The sequence below is a fragment of the Penicillium psychrofluorescens genome, assembly GCF_964197705.1.
Source record: "Penicillium psychrofluorescens genome assembly, chromosome: 1".
Taxonomy (NCBI): Eukaryota; Fungi; Ascomycota; class Eurotiomycetes; order Eurotiales; family Aspergillaceae; genus Penicillium; species Penicillium psychrofluorescens.
This window is the reverse complement of record NC_133439.1, coordinates 3873072-3890028: the sequence shown is the minus strand read 5'-3', so window position 1 is coordinate 3890028 and position 16957 is coordinate 3873072. Positions and strand designations below refer to the sequence as shown.

General features: G+C 52.3%; 8 protein-coding genes across 8 annotated transcripts; 7 read left to right on the top strand and 1 right to left on the bottom strand.

The window, feature by feature from the left end:
• Nucleotides 1–81: 81 nt before the first annotated feature.
• Nucleotides 82–663, bottom strand: PFLUO_LOCUS1441 (uncharacterized protein; the record flags this gene model as incomplete). Its single annotated transcript, XM_073778481.1, has 2 exons — nt 82–440; nt 495–663. 2 exons carry the CDS (start codon nt 661–663, stop codon nt 82–84), a joined length of 528 nt encoding a protein of 175 aa, XP_073635531.1.
• Nucleotides 664–1926: 1263 nt separating this feature from the next.
• On the top strand, nt 1927–3012 carry PFLUO_LOCUS1440 (uncharacterized protein; the record flags this gene model as incomplete). The annotated part of the gene is made up of 1 exon (XM_073778480.1): nt 1927–3012. The coding sequence occupies one exon, from the start codon at nt 1927–1929 to the stop codon at nt 3010–3012; it is 1086 nt and encodes a 361-aa protein (XP_073635530.1).
• A 558-nt stretch (nt 3013–3570) lies between these two features.
• On the top strand, nt 3571–5371 carry PFLUO_LOCUS1439 (Zinc resistance conferring protein; the record flags this gene model as incomplete). Its single annotated transcript, XM_073778479.1, has 4 exons — nt 3571–3649; nt 3707–3753; nt 3807–3893; nt 3950–5371. The coding sequence occupies 4 exons, from the start codon at nt 3571–3573 to the stop codon at nt 5369–5371; spliced, it is 1635 nt and encodes a 544-aa protein (XP_073635529.1).
• Nucleotides 5372–5765: 394 nt separating this feature from the next.
• Nucleotides 5766–7824, top strand: PFLUO_LOCUS1438 (uncharacterized protein; the record flags this gene model as incomplete). The annotated part of the gene is made up of 2 exons (XM_073778477.1): nt 5766–6098; nt 6157–7824. 2 exons carry the CDS (start codon nt 5766–5768, stop codon nt 7822–7824), a joined length of 2001 nt encoding a protein of 666 aa, XP_073635528.1.
• Nucleotides 7825–9302: 1478 nt separating this feature from the next.
• On the top strand, nt 9303–11097 carry PFLUO_LOCUS1437 (Plasma membrane low glucose sensor; the record flags this gene model as incomplete). The annotated part of the gene is made up of 4 exons (XM_073778476.1): nt 9303–9400; nt 9459–9787; nt 9847–10308; nt 10370–11097. 4 exons carry the CDS (start codon nt 9303–9305, stop codon nt 11095–11097), a joined length of 1617 nt encoding a protein of 538 aa, XP_073635527.1.
• Nucleotides 11098–11781: 684 nt separating this feature from the next.
• PFLUO_LOCUS1436 (uncharacterized protein) lies at nt 11782–12897 on the top strand (the record flags this gene model as incomplete). The annotated part of the gene is made up of 1 exon (XM_073778475.1): nt 11782–12897. The coding sequence occupies one exon, from the start codon at nt 11782–11784 to the stop codon at nt 12895–12897; it is 1116 nt and encodes a 371-aa protein (XP_073635526.1).
• Nucleotides 12898–13406: 509 nt separating this feature from the next.
• Nucleotides 13407–15203, top strand: PFLUO_LOCUS1435 (uncharacterized protein; the record flags this gene model as incomplete). The annotated part of the gene is made up of 1 exon (XM_073778474.1): nt 13407–15203. One exon carries the CDS (start codon nt 13407–13409, stop codon nt 15201–15203), a length of 1797 nt encoding a protein of 598 aa, XP_073635525.1.
• An 846-nt stretch (nt 15204–16049) lies between these two features.
• PFLUO_LOCUS1434 (uncharacterized protein) lies at nt 16050–16850 on the top strand (the record flags this gene model as incomplete). Its single annotated transcript, XM_073778473.1, has 1 exon — nt 16050–16850. One exon carries the CDS (start codon nt 16050–16052, stop codon nt 16848–16850), a length of 801 nt encoding a protein of 266 aa, XP_073635524.1.
• Nucleotides 16851–16957: the final 107 nt, after the last annotated feature.

Below are 16957 nucleotides of genomic sequence, written 5' to 3'. Positions count from 1 at the left end.
TGCAGATGACTGGGAACATATATTTAAATCACAACATCGAAAGCAAATCAGAAAAAGGAAAAACAGAGCCTCTGGGCTCCTCTAACAGCCGGAGGTAGCGTTGGAGGGCTTAGAGCAAAAGGCTCCCTCCTGCGCTCGGCGGCTATCCAGCTCTCCGTTTAGAGTATTTGTATGAGGGAGAGCTTCACAAATTCCCTCAAAGTTCTTCTCTGACATCGCAGTGCTCCAATAGGTATCCACACCACCACAGCCCGAGTTGTAGGCAAAGCTGACCAAGGCACCATACTCGTTGGCATTCAGGTCGGCCGCATTATCCATGTCACAGACGCAAGTTTCGAACGTTCTGATATCTTGTGCGAGCAGCTCCTTGCCTTGGGCCTCTGTAATGGGGGCATGAATACTACTGCAGTCCTGGTTGGCTTCGCAGTCATGACCATAACCTACATGAGCAGAGTTAGTATGCTGCTCTCAGTTGTCGACTATTGATGACCTACCGATGGCGGTGTCGCCTACACTGTCGGTATAGAAGTTGGCTCTGAAGCCTTCAAGATGAGCGATGAGGTCTAACGCGCCTTGGTTCACGGCCGCTCGTTTGACCTTGGTGTGCGGGACGGCAGTGGCACTGACGGCGAAGAGAGCAAGAACGAAAATGGAGAACTTCATATTGAACAATTGTATCCGAAAGGTTTCAACACAGGCTGTGGGTGATTTTTGACAGTAGATTGTTCAACGGTAAGTTGATAAAATTCGGGTTCATGGTCGTTTTCGACGCCATTTTTATATCCCACGGAGCACCGAAGGATGCAGCGAATTTGCCAAGACGTGCGGCAAATACACACTGCTATACAACCAATCTCGTCTTTCTTCAGCATCACCTTGTGTTTCATATTGTGTAGTTTCAAGAACCGAAGCCATTGCCTGGCTTGCAGATCGCGGAACCTTAAGATCGATCGCTCGTATTTGAACGCAGATCTTTGCTGGGTTGGTTTAATAGCCCCCACGCCGTGACGAGGGTTAAAATCCAAGGGTCTTTTTTGGAGTACATAGAAGACTGTATTTCTTGAAGGTATCAGTTTTAGCAGACTGCTGGCAATGGAGTGGATCAAGTAAGGCTAGTGGAAGTTCAAGTAGCAAGAGTACCTTAGTGAAGCATCAATAAAGATGACATCCTTGGCCTGCAGGTACGCATGTACAAGGGTCATTTTGGCTTTGGAACTTTTATCAGCCAAGAGTTCTGGAAGGCAAGATCTTCATCTCGTTTTGCTGGTAGCGTGGCGACACGATCGTCGTCAATGATAAACTCATGCCGGTCTCTCGTAAATTGTGCTCTTGCATCATGGCCACAACACCCGTGCTCGAGAATGCCATTCCATTCGATGGATTCTAGAAAAAGGGTTGAACGCCCCGCCCCGCAGCTAACCACTCCTTAATATTTTCTTTATTACATAACGTCCAATTGCTAAAGGGTATGGAGTTTTGGTTCATCGGGATTTGAATTTAGCCCTCTGAATCGAAGTATACTGTGTAGAATTTGACGATATTACTACGGCAAATCGTCGTCAACTTCATATACTTAGTCTAGTGTATAGGGTTTGTCTTCTGTGGAAAGAACCTTGCAACCGCTCACCGTATTATGATTAGCAAAGTCAAATCACTACAGCTAAATGCAATTCTTGTCAAACGCCTCTTTTGTCACTGCTGGTAATGGCCGAGGATGTCAAACGAGCCACCTCGTAGAATGTATCCAAATGTAGAAGGCGGCTGCCGATCAAATGTAACAGACCCCTGCACCATCTCGGGTAGATCAAGACCGATCCCAGAGTGTCCCTGAAAGACACGAGTCTAAAGCAGTTAAGTAAAGAATAATTCCTAGTTTCGCTGGTGAGCCAAAGTCCGCAGCATATTATTATCCATCCTCAAGTCATAATGAAGTGGAGCACTGCCTCGAAATTTCTCCTTCCCTTCCTGATTTCTACCGCCCACAGCGCTAGTTCAGTTCCTTCAGACTACGTGTCAGTGCAGGTCGGGTATCATGTTGTCTTCTCGTACCCAGGTCTCCAGCCGCCGACTCATCTCTTTGACCTGATTAAAGAAGGCAAAGTGGGAGGTATCATCCTCTTCGGAGAAAATGTCGGCAACAACCTCTCGACAATCGTGGACCAATTCCAAAGCACATACAAAGAAAGCCCCTCGTATGCCGGCACTCCTCTTCTGATCATGACGGATCAAGAAGGCGGGGAAGTTCGTCGCTTGCCGGGCGGGCCTGACATGTCTGCCAAACAAGTTGGGCAATCGTCCGATCCGCAGGACGCAGCAACACAAGCCGGCAATGCTGCAGCAGGCGCTCTTCAAGCAGACCATCTGAACGCCAACCTGGCCCCCGTTCTGGATGTATATCGCCAGGCAGGAGATTTCGATGACCAATTTGGACGATCGTTCGGCAATACATCCAGCTTAGTGTCAACCTGTGGGAGTGCCTTTGTTAGCGCTCAGCAGTCCGCCGGTGTCATTGCCACTGCTAAGCATTTCCCTGGTCTTGGGGCTGCGGGTACGAACCAAGACACCGATGAGGAGCCCGTCACTCTCAACGTGACGCTTAATGAGCTTCGATCGGTAGACGAGGTGCCGTTCACCAAGGCCATCGCGACAGGCCTCGACATGGTCATGCATTCCTGGGCTTTGTATCCGGCTTTGGACTCTACGTATCCGTCCGGGCTCAGCCAAAAATGGATTCAGGGTGAGCTACGAGCCAGGCTGGGGTTCACGGGTGTGACTATTACCGACGCCATTGAGGCCGGTGCGCTTGAGGCGTTTGGCACGGACGCGGAACGGGCAGTTCTGGCCAGTCAGGCTGGGATGGACATGATTCTTGCGTCGGCACGGAATGTCACGCAGGGAGAGAGTGTCGTTGATGCGCTAGTCAGTGCGCTGAACGATGGGACGCTGTCTGGAGATTCTTTCAGCGAGGCGACAAATCGAATCCTGGCTGTCCGGAAGAAGGTCACTGCGTGAGGGCGCGGAGGGGATTGTTCCAAGGCTATCTAAGTGGTTATCATTTACCGAGAGAATGCAGTTGGATTCTATACAACTCTCAGGAGATGATTCGGGAGATCGGTCCCTAGTACATGATCCGATCTACTACTGCTCCGGTGGGACTGGTGGAGTCAATCTCGATTTGAGATGACCAGGCTTCTACCAAACAACACCTGGTTATTTGAATACATATGGTGGTTTCCAAACCAAACAAAAATGGTCAGGCTAGCTCGGCGCCAGTTGAAAATCAACCACCGAAGTAGGTACGGAACATGACTTGCATAGAGCTGACTGGCCCCGGTCACGCCACACTGAGCCGGACCCGACCGGAGGCGTTTCCGCCTGCTCCACCCGTGCGTCACATCTTTTCGGTCTAACTCAACTCATCCACCCCTCCAGACCCATCCTTCTTCCTGTTTGTTTTCCCTTCGGCTGCGTCGCTTTTCTTTTTCCAGGGGTTGGGTTCTGTTCATCGCACTCTTCTCGTGCTGCCTCTCTCTCCAGTATCTCGCGCCATCGAGCGCCCCAGCAGCAACCATGGGCCTTTCCAAGACCAACAGGATCTTGATCCTCCTGGTCATCGACTCAGCTTTCTTCCTGCTTGAGTTGATAACTGGTCCGTCTTGTTGAGCTTCCCCGAGTCGCAAGCTGTGCTGACACCCTGTTTTCCTAGGCTATACCGTTCACTCCCTTGCCCTCGTCGCCGATTCGTTTCACATGGTATGCGACCACCAAGACACACCTGACGCAAAATCTGATCTGACGGAAAACAGTTAAACGACGTCTTGTCGCTCTGCGTGGGACTGTGGGCTGTCAAAGTCGCCAACCGTGAGACGAGTTCCAAGCAGTACACCTATGGCGTAAGCCCCGCCACCTGGTACGAGCGTGGGACAAGCTGACATTCTTCGGGTTATAGTGGCAACGAGCAGAAACCCTCGGTGCGCTGGTCAACGGCGTGTTCCTCATCGCGCTGTGCCTGTCAATCTTCCTAGAGGCGATCCAGCGACTGGTCGAGCCTCAAGAGGTGCAGAATCCCAAGCTCGTATGTGTCGTCGGCTGCTTCGGGCTTCTTTCGAATATTCTCGGTCTGGCCTTGTTTCACGAACACTCGCACGGGCATGGACACGGCCATGACCATGGCGACCATGAGGGTGACGAGGATGTGAATGCGGCCGAACGGGGTTTCGCTGACCCCCTGGCGAGCGACCCGGCTGTCGCAGATCAGCGCGGTACCGCAGCGAGCGTCCTGCCCGAAAACATTGTGGGCAAGGGCCGCCCAGAACGCGTGCCGGAGAATGGCTTGATCCACCCGGCCACGGAGCCCACGTCTCCCATGTCTTGGAAGCGCCGTGTGACAGACGGCCAGAACCGTGGCGCGCGGAGGTACAGTACGTCGACAGGCCGTGGATATGCTAGTGTGGAGGACATCCATGTGCACCCTGCGACGCTGCGACAGGACATCATTGCAGCCAGCCGTGGCCGATTCGACAACGAGATGTCGTCGTCGGAGTCAGAAACTGGTCGAGGGGAAGACGAAAGCGCCCCATCTGAGCGATCGGGTCTCCTGCGACACAAAGACCGCGCGTCCAATTACACCGACGAGAACGGTGCCCCCTTTAAACCTACCGATCGGCTGGGAGACGATGATCTTCACAAGTCCCACAACCATGCGCAACCGAAGCCAAAGGGACAGAAGAAAGGCGGCCATGATCTCAACATGCGCGGTGTCTTTCTCCATGTCATGGGTGATGCGCTGGGCAATATTGGAGTCATCGTTTCTGCCCTGATCATCTGGTTGACCTCCTACGACTGGCGATTCTACGTGGATCCCGGCATCTCCCTCTTCATCACCGTCATCATCCTCGCCTCTGCAATCCCGCTGTGCAAGGCGGCATCCCGTATTCTGTTGCAGGCCGTGCCACCCGGCTTGAGTATCGACCATATCAAGGAGGACATTGAACGACTGCCGGGCATCATCGGCTCCCACCACCTCCACGTGTGGCAATTGAGCGACACCAAGATTGTGGCGTCGATCCACATCCAAGTCGACACCGAAATCAAAGGCGAGGGCTCGGAGAGGTACATGCGTCTCGCCCAACAGGTGCGCCGATGCCTCCACGCTTACGGCATCCACTCGTCCACCATCCAGCCGGAGTTTGCGCCGGAGAGCGACGTCGAGGACAGCCAGAACCCCGGCCCGTCATCATCCCGCGCTCCCACCGATGACCAGCCTAGCCGTGCCGCGAGCGTTCGGGAGGGCGATCCCCAGGCGTGTCTGCTGGAGTGTGACGAGAACTGCGCCCGCGGTGGACAGTGCTGCCCGAAGAAACCCACCTAGAGAATATCTTTATTTCGCGCATTTGGCGTTCCTTATGGCCTCTCTCTCTCCCCCTCATACACACACTCACTCTACGTGCAAAAATAACACATCGTTATACCCCATACTCGTACTCCCTGCGCCCAGGCCTAGAATGTATTACATAACCCACACGTGACCCATCTTCGATTTGCCCCAGAATGTCCTTTTAGGCCCCTGTCAAATACTAACTCAGGCTGGATCAGCATGTCGTGATTCTCCTTTCTAACAGTACAATACTCCAGTCATTCCTTTATTTGTCCATTTCATTCTTGTTCTCAGAATATGCTCCGTGATCGGCTCACACAACACCTACCTCCAACCGTGTCATCTCCATCTCCACCGATGTGGTAGTTTGGGCTCAGCCAAGGCCATCATGAGCTACGCCTATCCACGTAGCACACGCTCTTCCTCACTACCCTCGTTCACTCCGCGTCCCTCCTCCACTTACCACAACATCCTGAACAACGCCCGAGACCTAATACCACCCGCTGCGAAGCAATGGATGGCGGAAGGGAGAGCTCCTTGGCGAGCGGGCAGGCCCCAGAGCAGAGATGATATCAAAACCTCTGTGCTACGGACGGTGAAGGGTTTGTTCACGGTTGTCAATGCCCTGATAATTCTCTGGTTCTTCACGCTGTGGCGAGGAGAGCGGACGATATTCGAGGAAAGCCTGGCGGCATGTACCTGGGACAGGTGGGAGAGATGGGTGAGTCTGATCATGCCTTGTTTGATTTGAGTCCGTACTAATTGCAATTCGCATCCAGCCCCAAGACGCAACACCCCATCATATTGCTTTCGTCTCCGACCCTCAGCTCGTCGATGCCCACACTTACCCCGGACGCCCGTGGCCTCTCTCGACTCTGACGGTCAAATACACCGACCAATACCTCCGACGATCATTTTCCCTTACCCAGGAGCGTCTTTCGCCGGACTCGGTTCTCTTTCTTGGCGATCTGTTTGACGGTGGTAGAGAGTGGGCAACGGCCACGAGCTCGAGCCCAGAGAAACGGTACAAGGGCATCAAGGACTCCTACTGGAAGAAAGAATACGCCCGGTTCAGGAAGATTTTCTCAGACCAGCTGGATAAAGGCGAGTCGCCGCCACCTGATGGCCGTGGCCGCAGGATGATGGCTAGTCTGCCGGGCAATCATGACCTGGGGTTCGGCACTGGTATTCAAGAACCAGTCCGGGCACGTTTCGAGACTTTCTTTGGAGAGAGTAACCGGGTTGATGTCATTGGGAACCACACCTTTGTCTCCGTCGACACCGTATCCCTCAGTGCAATGGATCAGCCTGATCCGAAGACGGGCAGCTCAGGTACGATTGAAGGCGGTCCGGCGGAGATGGATCGTCCGATTTGGAAAGATGCAGATGAGTTCTTGGATCAAGCGGCATCTCACAAGGCCAAGGCTGAGACGAGGGAACTCCGCATGTTGAATGGACAGGACGAGGGGGTTCGCTTCGATCATCGCGTTGTTGACGCGAAGGAACCGTCTATCCGCGAAATCCCTCAGTCGGCGGGAATTGGTCTACCCACCATTCTTTTGACACATGTTCCGCTCTATCGGAAACCGGCTACTCCTTGCGGTCCTCTTCGAGAACGTTTTCCGCCGTCCTCGCCGAATCTGGAAGAGGATGAACCAAACGCTCTCAAAATCCAGGGCGGATATCAGTACCAAAATGTCCTGACCCCGACTATTTCGAATGAGTTGGTCTCCAAAGCAGGCCCGAACATCGTTCAGGTCTATTCGGGAGATGACCATGACTACTGCGAGGTCTCCCATCGCGAGTTCAACGGCTCGCCGAAGGAAATCACCGTCAAAAGCCTGTCTTGGGCAATGGGAGTTCGGAAGCCAGGCTTTCTTCTCACCAGCCTCTGGAATCCCATTGACCCAGAGACAGGCAAGGCGCTTCGAGACGGATCGCCTACTATCCAAAATCACCTTTGCCTTCTCCCCGACCAGCTAGGCATCTTCATCCACTACGGCTGCATCCTCGGCCTCACTCTCCTTATTCTTTTCCTACACTCCATCTACCGTGTCACATATGCCCCCATTCCATCCCCTTCCTCAAACGACTTCGTCCTCCCCCTCTCCGAGCGACGCCCCTATCCTCCACAAAATCACTCCTCCGGTACGTCCAGCTCCACCTTGCCGTCCCCCGGCGGCGGCCTGGCCAGCCGTGGCGGTCCAACAGCTGTCGCCCGGTATCCTGGTAAACCGTCTTCCTCTGACGCTTATTATCCGGTAGTAGACCGCGATGATGGTGGCTATTCGGCCGGTGCAAAAGAGAAGGTGCCTTTCCGGTCGTCTTCCTCCAAGCTGGGAATCAGGCCCGCTGCTATCCTGATCGGAAGGGAGATGTTGCGTTCCGTCAGGAGTGTCGCGCGGGTCGTTCTCGTCGTGTATTTCTTCTTGATTTGGCGCTGGTAATTGGCTTGCTTGGGTTAGCGCGTATAGAAATATAGACATACATTTCATTTTCATGTTTCCAACCCTTTTCCTGTGATTGTTGGTGTTGTTGACGGCCAAGACTTGACCCTCGAGGTCACTCCCTAGTCGTTACATACTCCCGCTGGATTTCGAGCCATCGGCTCCCAACATGTCTATGTCCCTGCGCCCAGGCGCATACATCCTGCCGGTGATCCTCCGGCGATTCACCGACCCGGTCAATTTTCGGCACGGTGTCGGACCACCCCGTCCAATCCCCGGGCCGGCAAAATCCCGCAGATTAATGTTAACTTTGGCTAAGGCTATGTGGCTGTTTGGATTTGGACGGACGTCTAAACCGTTTACATGGCTAGATATGAATTATGGTGTCATGCACATCCGTCATTGTGAATAATACGTGCGAAAGAGGAATCGACAATCCTATTTTCTGAATATGGTTTCGCCGAAGAAATATCTTCGGCGAAATTCGTTCCTAATGGGGATAGTTACGATATCTTGATGTTTCAGCCAACACAAGAGTAGTCAATTAGTTAGCGAGCCGCTGAACTCTCCAGATTTTTGCGGTCGGGGTAATTAATTGGTGTGGTGGGCGATAATCCGGAGATGAACTACAGTATCCAATGCATCCTTTCAGTTGTTCCGTTTCCAGGGTTCATGATACATGGTGGCGCTGGAATACCCTTCTTTCAGCATGTTATTTTCTGGTCGGCCACTGTTTTGGGAGATGCTGTTATGACTCCGCCACTTGTTCTTGTAGTTCCCGTCACAAGGGGTGAGGTGTTGTGATTTCCCGATGCGGCATGCCGATCACAGCCGCATCACCGTTGACGGCCAATCCGATCCTCATTCCGGGTATCTTGTCTAGTCGCGTGAGACACAATGATATTGTATATCAAGGTCTTCTGATCAACTGACAGCTTCTGCAAACAGCTTGATCAGCCAACACGCGATGGCCATCCCGATCGATCTGGGACTGTATGGGGCTGGCTGCCCTGCAGGAATTCGAGAAAACAACCTCTGCCGTCCGTCTATGGTGGAAACTCCGAGAAAATGTGCCAATTACACTCTTGGACACCATGAATTCAAGCTATTCATTGGGCCTTCCGGTATCCACTTGTTGCGCCGTCAACATCGGCCAAACCTTCATTAATTCCAGGGCGCAGGAAGCAGAATCAGAACTAGTTACGGATGGAAACCCCAGTTCTAAATCCGGACACACATGGGGGCCCTTCCCCAGACAATCCCAGTTTCTGGCCTCGTGGTCTCGCCTGCGAGCGGCAAATACAAAAGGATCGCCTACTCCCGCTCCGGTGATGATGGTCAATCTGTGTTTATTCTTCTCTTTCATGATCTTCCATTCTCTGTGCTAAACCATTTTCCCCTTGCCATACCCACACGTCTATATCCATTCCTAGATCTGCAGTGTAGTCTTTTATCTCAATCATTCTCTTCTCTTCGTCATGGGCTTCGCGTTGAAGAAGCCTGATGATGCCGTGGGCTCCGCTGCCCCGGCTATCATCATTGGTCTATTTGTGGCCTTTGGCGGTGTTCTCTTCGGGTATGCCTGGCTCATACATCATTAGCTCTGGAGAGTCCCTCTAACTCTTTCATATCAGATATGACACCGGAACAATCAGCGGAATCCTCGCCATGAAATACTGGCGGCAGCTTTTCTCCACCGGATACATCAACCCTAAAGATCAGTGGCCCGATGTAACCTCTTCGCAGTCTTCGATGATTGTCTCGCTTTTGTCTGCGGGCACGTTCTTCGGTGCCCTAGCTGCCGCCCCCGTTGCGGACACCTTTGGTCGGCGGCTCGGCATGATTATGGATACTGGTGTCTTCACTTTTGGTGTTATTCTTCAGACTGCGTCTACTTCTATTCCATTGTTCGTCGCGGGGAGATTCTTTGCCGGGCTTGGTGTTGGTCTGCTTTCTGCAACGAGTATGTCGATTTCAGCTCACAAATTACAAATTCACATTTAATGCTAACGCGATGTACAGTTCCCCTGTATCAGTCTGAGACAGCGCCCAAATGGATCCGCGGTGTGATTGTCGGAGCCTACCAGCTGGCCATCACATTTGGTCTACTCCTAGCAGCTATCGTCAACAATTCTACCAAGAATCGCATGGATACGGGCTGCTACCGTATTCCCGTGGCCATCCAGTTCGCCTGGGCTATCATTCTTGTGGTGGGGATGCTGGTGCTGCCAGAGACACCGCGCTACCTGATTAAGCGAGATAGACACGAAGATGCCGTCAAGTCCCTTGCCCGTCTACGCCGCATCGACGTCAACGACCCCGCCATCATCGAGGAGCTGTCTGAGATCCAGGCGAACCATGAATTCGAGCTGCGTCAGGGCAATGCTACATACCTTGAAATCCTCCGGGGCACTATTGGAAAGCGACTGGCTACTGGGTGTGCTGTGCAGGCTTTACAGCAGCTCGCAGGTGTCAACTTCATCTGTATGTGCTTCCTCGTTCTGTCTAAGCTCTCTATTATCCACCATGCTGATTCTTTGTCTAGTCTACTATGGCACGACCTTCTTCCAGAGCTCAGGCATCCAAAATTCCTTCATCATCACCCTAATCACTAACATCATCAACGTGGTCTCAACCTTCCCAGGCCTATACATGGTCGAGAAATGGGGCCGCCGCCCCCTTCTCCTCTTCGGCGGGGTAGGCATGTGTGTCTCGCAACTAATCGTCGCCATCGTCGGCACGGCAGCCAGCTCAAATGTCGCTAACAAGCTCCTGATTGCCTTTGTATGCATCTACATTTTCTTCTTCGCCAGCTCCTGGGGCCCCGTCGCCTGGGTCGTGACGGGCGAGCTATTCCCTCTGAAAGCGCGCGCAAAGTGTCTCTCTATCACCACCGCGACGAACTGGCTGCTCAACTGGGCGATCGCCTACGCCACGCCGTACATGGTGAACAGCGGACCCGGCAATGCCAATTTACAATCCAAGGTGTTTTTCATCTGGGGTGGCTTCTGCTTCCTCGCTGTAGTTTTCGTCTACACTTGCATCTATGAGACCAAGGGTCTCAGTCTTGAGCAGGTCGATGAGTTGTACTCCAAGGTCGAGCAGGCGTGGAAGTCGCCGGGCTTTGTGCCCTCTGTTCACTATACAGATGTAAGGGACGTTACAGACGAGTCGAAGCGTGGTAGTCTGGCGCAGTTTGAGGCCGAGGCTGATGAGAAGCGTGAGGAGCGGTCGGAACATGTGGAAAGCGTACCTAAAAGGGTGGAGGTTTGAATATTCTGCTCTGGTTTCTTGTGTTGTTTTTTCTTTGGTCAATTCTTGGTTTTACGTGCACGGCTCGGTACTTGTAAAAACTATGTCCGCTACAGAACTATCCATCTTAATCTATCGAAGTTGTGTGTAAAACGAACAGCTGTGGCTATGAGGGTCCAGCTCTTGTATCTGTCAAGCTAACTTGAATATCAATGCCAATAACACATCTCGACAAGGCAGGAGGCATTTTGCTTTCCATCGGAACTCGGAGGGGAGAGTCGGTCCGATCGTAAACCCAAGTGATTTCTGTAGGCTATGCAGCGCTTTCACGCTGGGGCGAAATTCGGGCCTCGAAACCTAGCAGACAACGAGCGGAGTTGATATTTTTGGTTTGTTGCTAGTGCAGTCAAATGGGCGGGGGCTAGTTAAGCCGATCTACGCATTTGCCACGCTAAACCTTAACGCGGACGGTGGTGCGGAGGGTCGGAAGAACTACATGTTCCAGAACGCCGGCACGGTCAACGGAGTTAAAACAAAGAGACTGTCTCGAATTTGGGATATAAAACATTCAGGCAGGGTCGCTTCAGTATCCAGTCTATTTTTAATTCTCCTATATTGTCTATGATAACTAGATTGACAGCACCGTTGTATCAACATCTCAAACCTTAATACTACACCTGCCTCACATACAAAAAGCTTGCAACCATGTTCAAAAATTCCGCAGCATGGCTAATTGCAAACAAAGCTCGTCCCTTGCAAGTCAAGTCTGCTGCATACACCAGACCGCGCGAAGCCGAAATCGTGATCCGCAATTACGCCACAGCCATCAATCCAATCGACTGGAGGATACAAGACATGGGAACATCTATGATGTACAAATGGATCGAATACCCTTGTATCCTGGGGTCGGATGTGGCTGGTGAGGTGGTCGAGGTTGGACCCCAAGTAACACGATTCAAAGTGGGAGACCGCGTGGTCGGTCAAGCGGTTGGGAAGGACGAGAAGCGCAACCGGGATGCCGAGGGCGCTTTCCAGCTCTATGTGGTTCTATTGGAACACATGGTTTCGCCAATTCCAGACTCCTTGCCGTATGAAAACGCGGCCGTGATCCCTCTGGCCGTGGCTACGGCGGCCTGTGGCCTCTTCCAGACGGATCAACTTGGACTTCAACTCCCTTCTGCAAGCCCCAAACCCAAGGGCGAAACCCTGCTAATCTGGGGCGGTTCCACCAGCGTGGGGAGTTGTGCTATTCAGCTTGCTGTGGGTGCTGGCTACGAAGTGTTTGCCACGGCATCGCCTAAGAACTTCGATTATGTCAAAAACCTTGGGGCAGCCAAAGTGTTCGACTACAATAGCAGAAGTATCGTCAATGACATTGCGAAGGCCTTTCAGGGGAAGACATCAGCTGGCGCAATTACGATGGCGTCGGCTGGAACCGGGTATTGCATGGATATTCTGAACCGCTGCAGCGGAAAGAAGTTTGTCTCCTTGGCCGCCTATCCAGTTCCTGCGACTATTCCCAAGCATTTCCCAGTCCTGCAAACCATGTTTACATACATCACTCAGAGTTTCGTCTACTGGTTCAAGTCCAAATCCATGGGCGTCAACTATAGCCTTATCTTCGCCACGACTCTGATTGAGAATGGGATCGGCAAGTCGATCTTTGCGGATTACCTTCCTCAGGCACTGGAGACGGGCAGATTCAAGGCGTCTCCGGAGCCAATTGTGATTGGCACTGGATTGGAAGGTATTCAAGATGCACTGGACTATCAAAAGACCGGGGTATCTGCAAGGAAGGTGGTTGTCTCTCTGAAAGACTGATGATGAGTATGGGTGTTTGGTGGTCGAGTCAGGCGATCCTGTTTCACTAATCTAATGTCGATTTGGGTTTCTTGTTCTGTTATGGATCTATCATTGTTCTTGCTTTGCTCTAAATCTATTGTTTAGTTATCTGAGTTCATTCTTATCAACTTACTATAGACTCCTTGGGAAATATTCTGGAGCAACCATTCTTCAGATACATTGTGTTGTCAGAGCAGTAACCGGATTTCCCACGATTTCATGCCCGAACACAAATACCTTTATAGATAGTTTCTTCACTACATGGATTAGCCTTGAGCTGCACGATATTCCAAAATCCTGTTCGCTGACTCTGATTGGCTGTTGTCATGTGCCTCGTTCCTGAGCACGTGACTCCCCTCCTCGGCATGTGAAGGGGGAAACCCGTTCCTGATCATTTGACTGCAAACATCCTGACTCTTCAGACCTCATTCGGGCTCCAAGATGTAGCTGCGGTTTTCGTCCCTTGCCCTCCCTCTGATTGTGCGACCATGTCAGTCACTGTTCCCTTGGACCCGCTCGTCCCAGCTACCCCGTCGGACGCGGTGATCAAAACCGACGATGCATCCCCCACTACAGTTTGGAAGGACCGCAACCCGACAATCGAGAAGCATGACGAGCAATTCCAACATCCGCTATTTCCAGCTTTGCCTTCGTATAGTGCACCCACGGCCCTCAGCAAGCTGCGTGACTACACTCTCGTCGCCATCTCCTTCGTTCTGTCGCTCTCGTTCCTAACAGTGATTTTCACTGGAGCCTTAATTACAACCTTTATTACCGCACTTTCTGGTCTTTGGCATCGGATTCAGGGCCGCCATCCGGATACAGCGAGGGCATTCTATGCGGAGGAACAAACACGAAGAACCGCAAGAGCCGAGGCAGATCGCAGATGGCATCTGAGCCAGCAAAAGAGAGACAGAGACGAGGAACTGGGCTCTGATGAGTGTCCTCCGCTGGAAGGCGGAACGGACCCCATCGTCTGCGACATCGCGTACTATGCGCGGCGGGTTGGTTTGGATGTTGAGACCTTTCGAGTTCAGACGGAGGATGGCTTCATAATCACCCTGTGGCATGTTTACAATCCACAGGAATACACGGCCCTATCGGTGGAAGAAAGACGTGAGCGTGGCTCGGCTGTTTTTACACAACCCAGAAACGAATCAGCCAGTCCCCAGTCGAATCGTCGATACCCCGTTCTTTTGATTCATGGGCTGCTCCAGTGCGCCGGCGCATACTGTACGAATGACGAAGACAGTCTAGCCTTTTATCTCTGCAAGTCGGGTTATGATGTCTGGTTGGGCAACAACCGCTGTGGACTCGAACCAGAACACACCTCTCTGTACCCCTCCGATCCTCGCATGTGGTCTTGGGATATCCGACATCTCGGCACCCTCGACCTTACTGCTCTCACGTCACGCGTCCTATACGAAACCGGATTCGAGAAACTTGGACTTGTGTGCCATTCGCAAGGTACCACCCAAACGTTCGTGGCGCTAGCCAAGGAGCATCGCCCGGAACTTGGTGAGCACATCTCAGTATTTTGCGCGCTTGCACCGGCGGTCTATGCCGGCCCATTGGTTAGCAGACCATATTTCCGTTTCATGCGGATGCTGTCTCCAGAAATGTTCCGTGTCTTTTTTGGCATTCACTCTTTCATCCCGTTCATGATGACGGCGCGCCGTCTTCTTCCCCCAAAGGCCTACGGTACTATCGCCTACTGGGTATTTTCATTCCTATTCGGCTGGTCCGACGCGCGTTGGGAGCGTGATCTGCGCAACCGCATGTTCCAATTTGCTCCCGTGTACGTGAGCGCCGAGTCCATGCGCTGGTGGCTAGGAAGTGAATGCTTCGCGAAGCACAAGTGCATTCTCTCCACACACGAGGAGAGTCTCAGCGAGACCCTGGAAGGCCAGGAGCATCAGCTCGCTGGAGAAACGATCCGCGAGCATGGGGATGATCCCCAGGATGCATGTCTTGCTCGCCGAGAAGATACTGCTTGGTTTGGCCCACAAACCCCGCCGTTTGCACTGTGGGTTTGCGGCTCTGATGCTTTGGTTGATGGCCATCGGCTTTTGCATCGTTTCTCCAGTGGGAGAGAACCCCATGTGCGTGTTGTCCACTCCAAGGTCATTGATGAGTATGAACATCTCGATGTCCTTTGGGCTATGGATGCGATTGAGCAGGTTGGGAAGGAGGTCAGGCAGGTTATTTGGACGAGCATGCCTGATGATGCTCGCAAGGTTTGCCGTGCGCCCCGCGGAATCAACATCAACCTAGTTGATGCATGATCAATTTGGGCAATGAAGTTATGAGGGCTATGCACATATTTTGCCTGGAATTGATGTCTTCATGTCGTGATATATTGTCTGCACATACACGAATCTATGCATTTGCTCAAAGCCTTTGCTTGTAAGACTTTTGGACTCCACTCACCGCTAACAGATTGCGTAAGTGTAGCATAGTGTCGGAGTGGAATTCCCACTAGTAATTTACTAGGATCCATCTTCCGCATCCTGATCACCTGATCTGATCCATCAGATCTAGGCGTCCAGCGTAATTGCCGCATTCCGGCAGTTTTTCCCGCTTTCTGCCCCCCTATAAATTCCAGGATAATAGATAGACTGAATACCATCGTTTTCATCATTGTCGAATCAGACTACTTGGTAGAATTACTAGTGATTACGCTTATTTCCCATTTCCACACGTAGTCTCCCCAATGCAGTTACAGGTATACCAGAGTGTCTATACTGTTAATACTATCTTACTCTATGTCTCTGTATTTCCCTTTCCAGAACTGAACAGCGATATCAGGTCCCACCGAGCGGCTTCCGAACACCAGAAGGTACATATAGCAATTGTGGAGATCGAGATGCCAGGCAGACTTGACAGGTACCTCAAATGTAGCTTCAGTATAGGATAGCATGGAAAAGATACCTATTGGATACATGGTGGGACATTCATCGGTCTAGCCCAGTTTGGGGCCCGAGAACAAAATCAGACGTACCACACGCGCCAACCGCATGTCAGCGCGGTCTCAAACCCATGAGGACAGCGAGTGAGATTACCCCTCGCCTTTGTCTTCTCTGATCATCGCATATACCACTCGGCAAGCCTCTTCAGCTGTCGCGATCACTATGGGCCAAAAGGCATCCGTCCCCCAACCAGGGGCGCGCTTTCAAGTAATCGGCGCGGGCCTGTCGCGTACCGGGACCGCATCATTCACTGCTGCATTAGAGATTCTCTTGGAGGGGCCTGTCTACCATGGTGGAACACAAACCACCATGGGTCCTCCGACCGAGATCAAATCCTGGATCCAGATTCTGCAATATTGGGTACACGGGAAGAAGGCCGACCGCCCCACGATGATGAACCTCATGAGGCACCGACTGGACGGGTTCGTCGCTGTCACCGATGCGCCTTGCTCTCAGCTCTTCGAGGAATTGCTAGAAATGCACCCCGACGCCAAGGTCATCTGCACCACCCGCGACCCAGTCGCTTGGGAGAAGTCTATGTCCCAGATCTCCAATTTGGCGCTACTATGGTTCCTGCGCGGGGTTCTGCTTCCGCTGCCGGGCATGCGGCATTTCGTGGATTATATCAGTGTGCTGGGGAAGCAGTGGTTCAAGCTCTATGGGACCAAGACTTTCGATCGCACGACATATGCGAAGCACATTGCTTGGTTGCAAGAGGTGGTGCCCGAGGATCGCTTGGTGTTCTATGATGTCAAAGATGGATGGGAGCCGCTGTGCAAGGCACTGGGTAAAGAGGTGCCCAAGGACCAGCCATTCCCGCGGGTCAACGATGGGGCTGCCATCGAACAAACGGCTCAGTATCATATCCGGCGGGGGCTTACTCGATGGGCGGCGATTCTTGGTGTGATTGGCGTCGCTGCTGCTCTACAATTGCAGATCATCCCTGGCATTTTCAGCCCATGAGCTTGTGTTGACAGCAGCATGTTCGTCCTTGGGTTTTACTGGGGTTGATCGGTCCCAAAGCGGTATACCAGTCGGTTAGTCATGACCTCGCAGTTATCTACATCCAA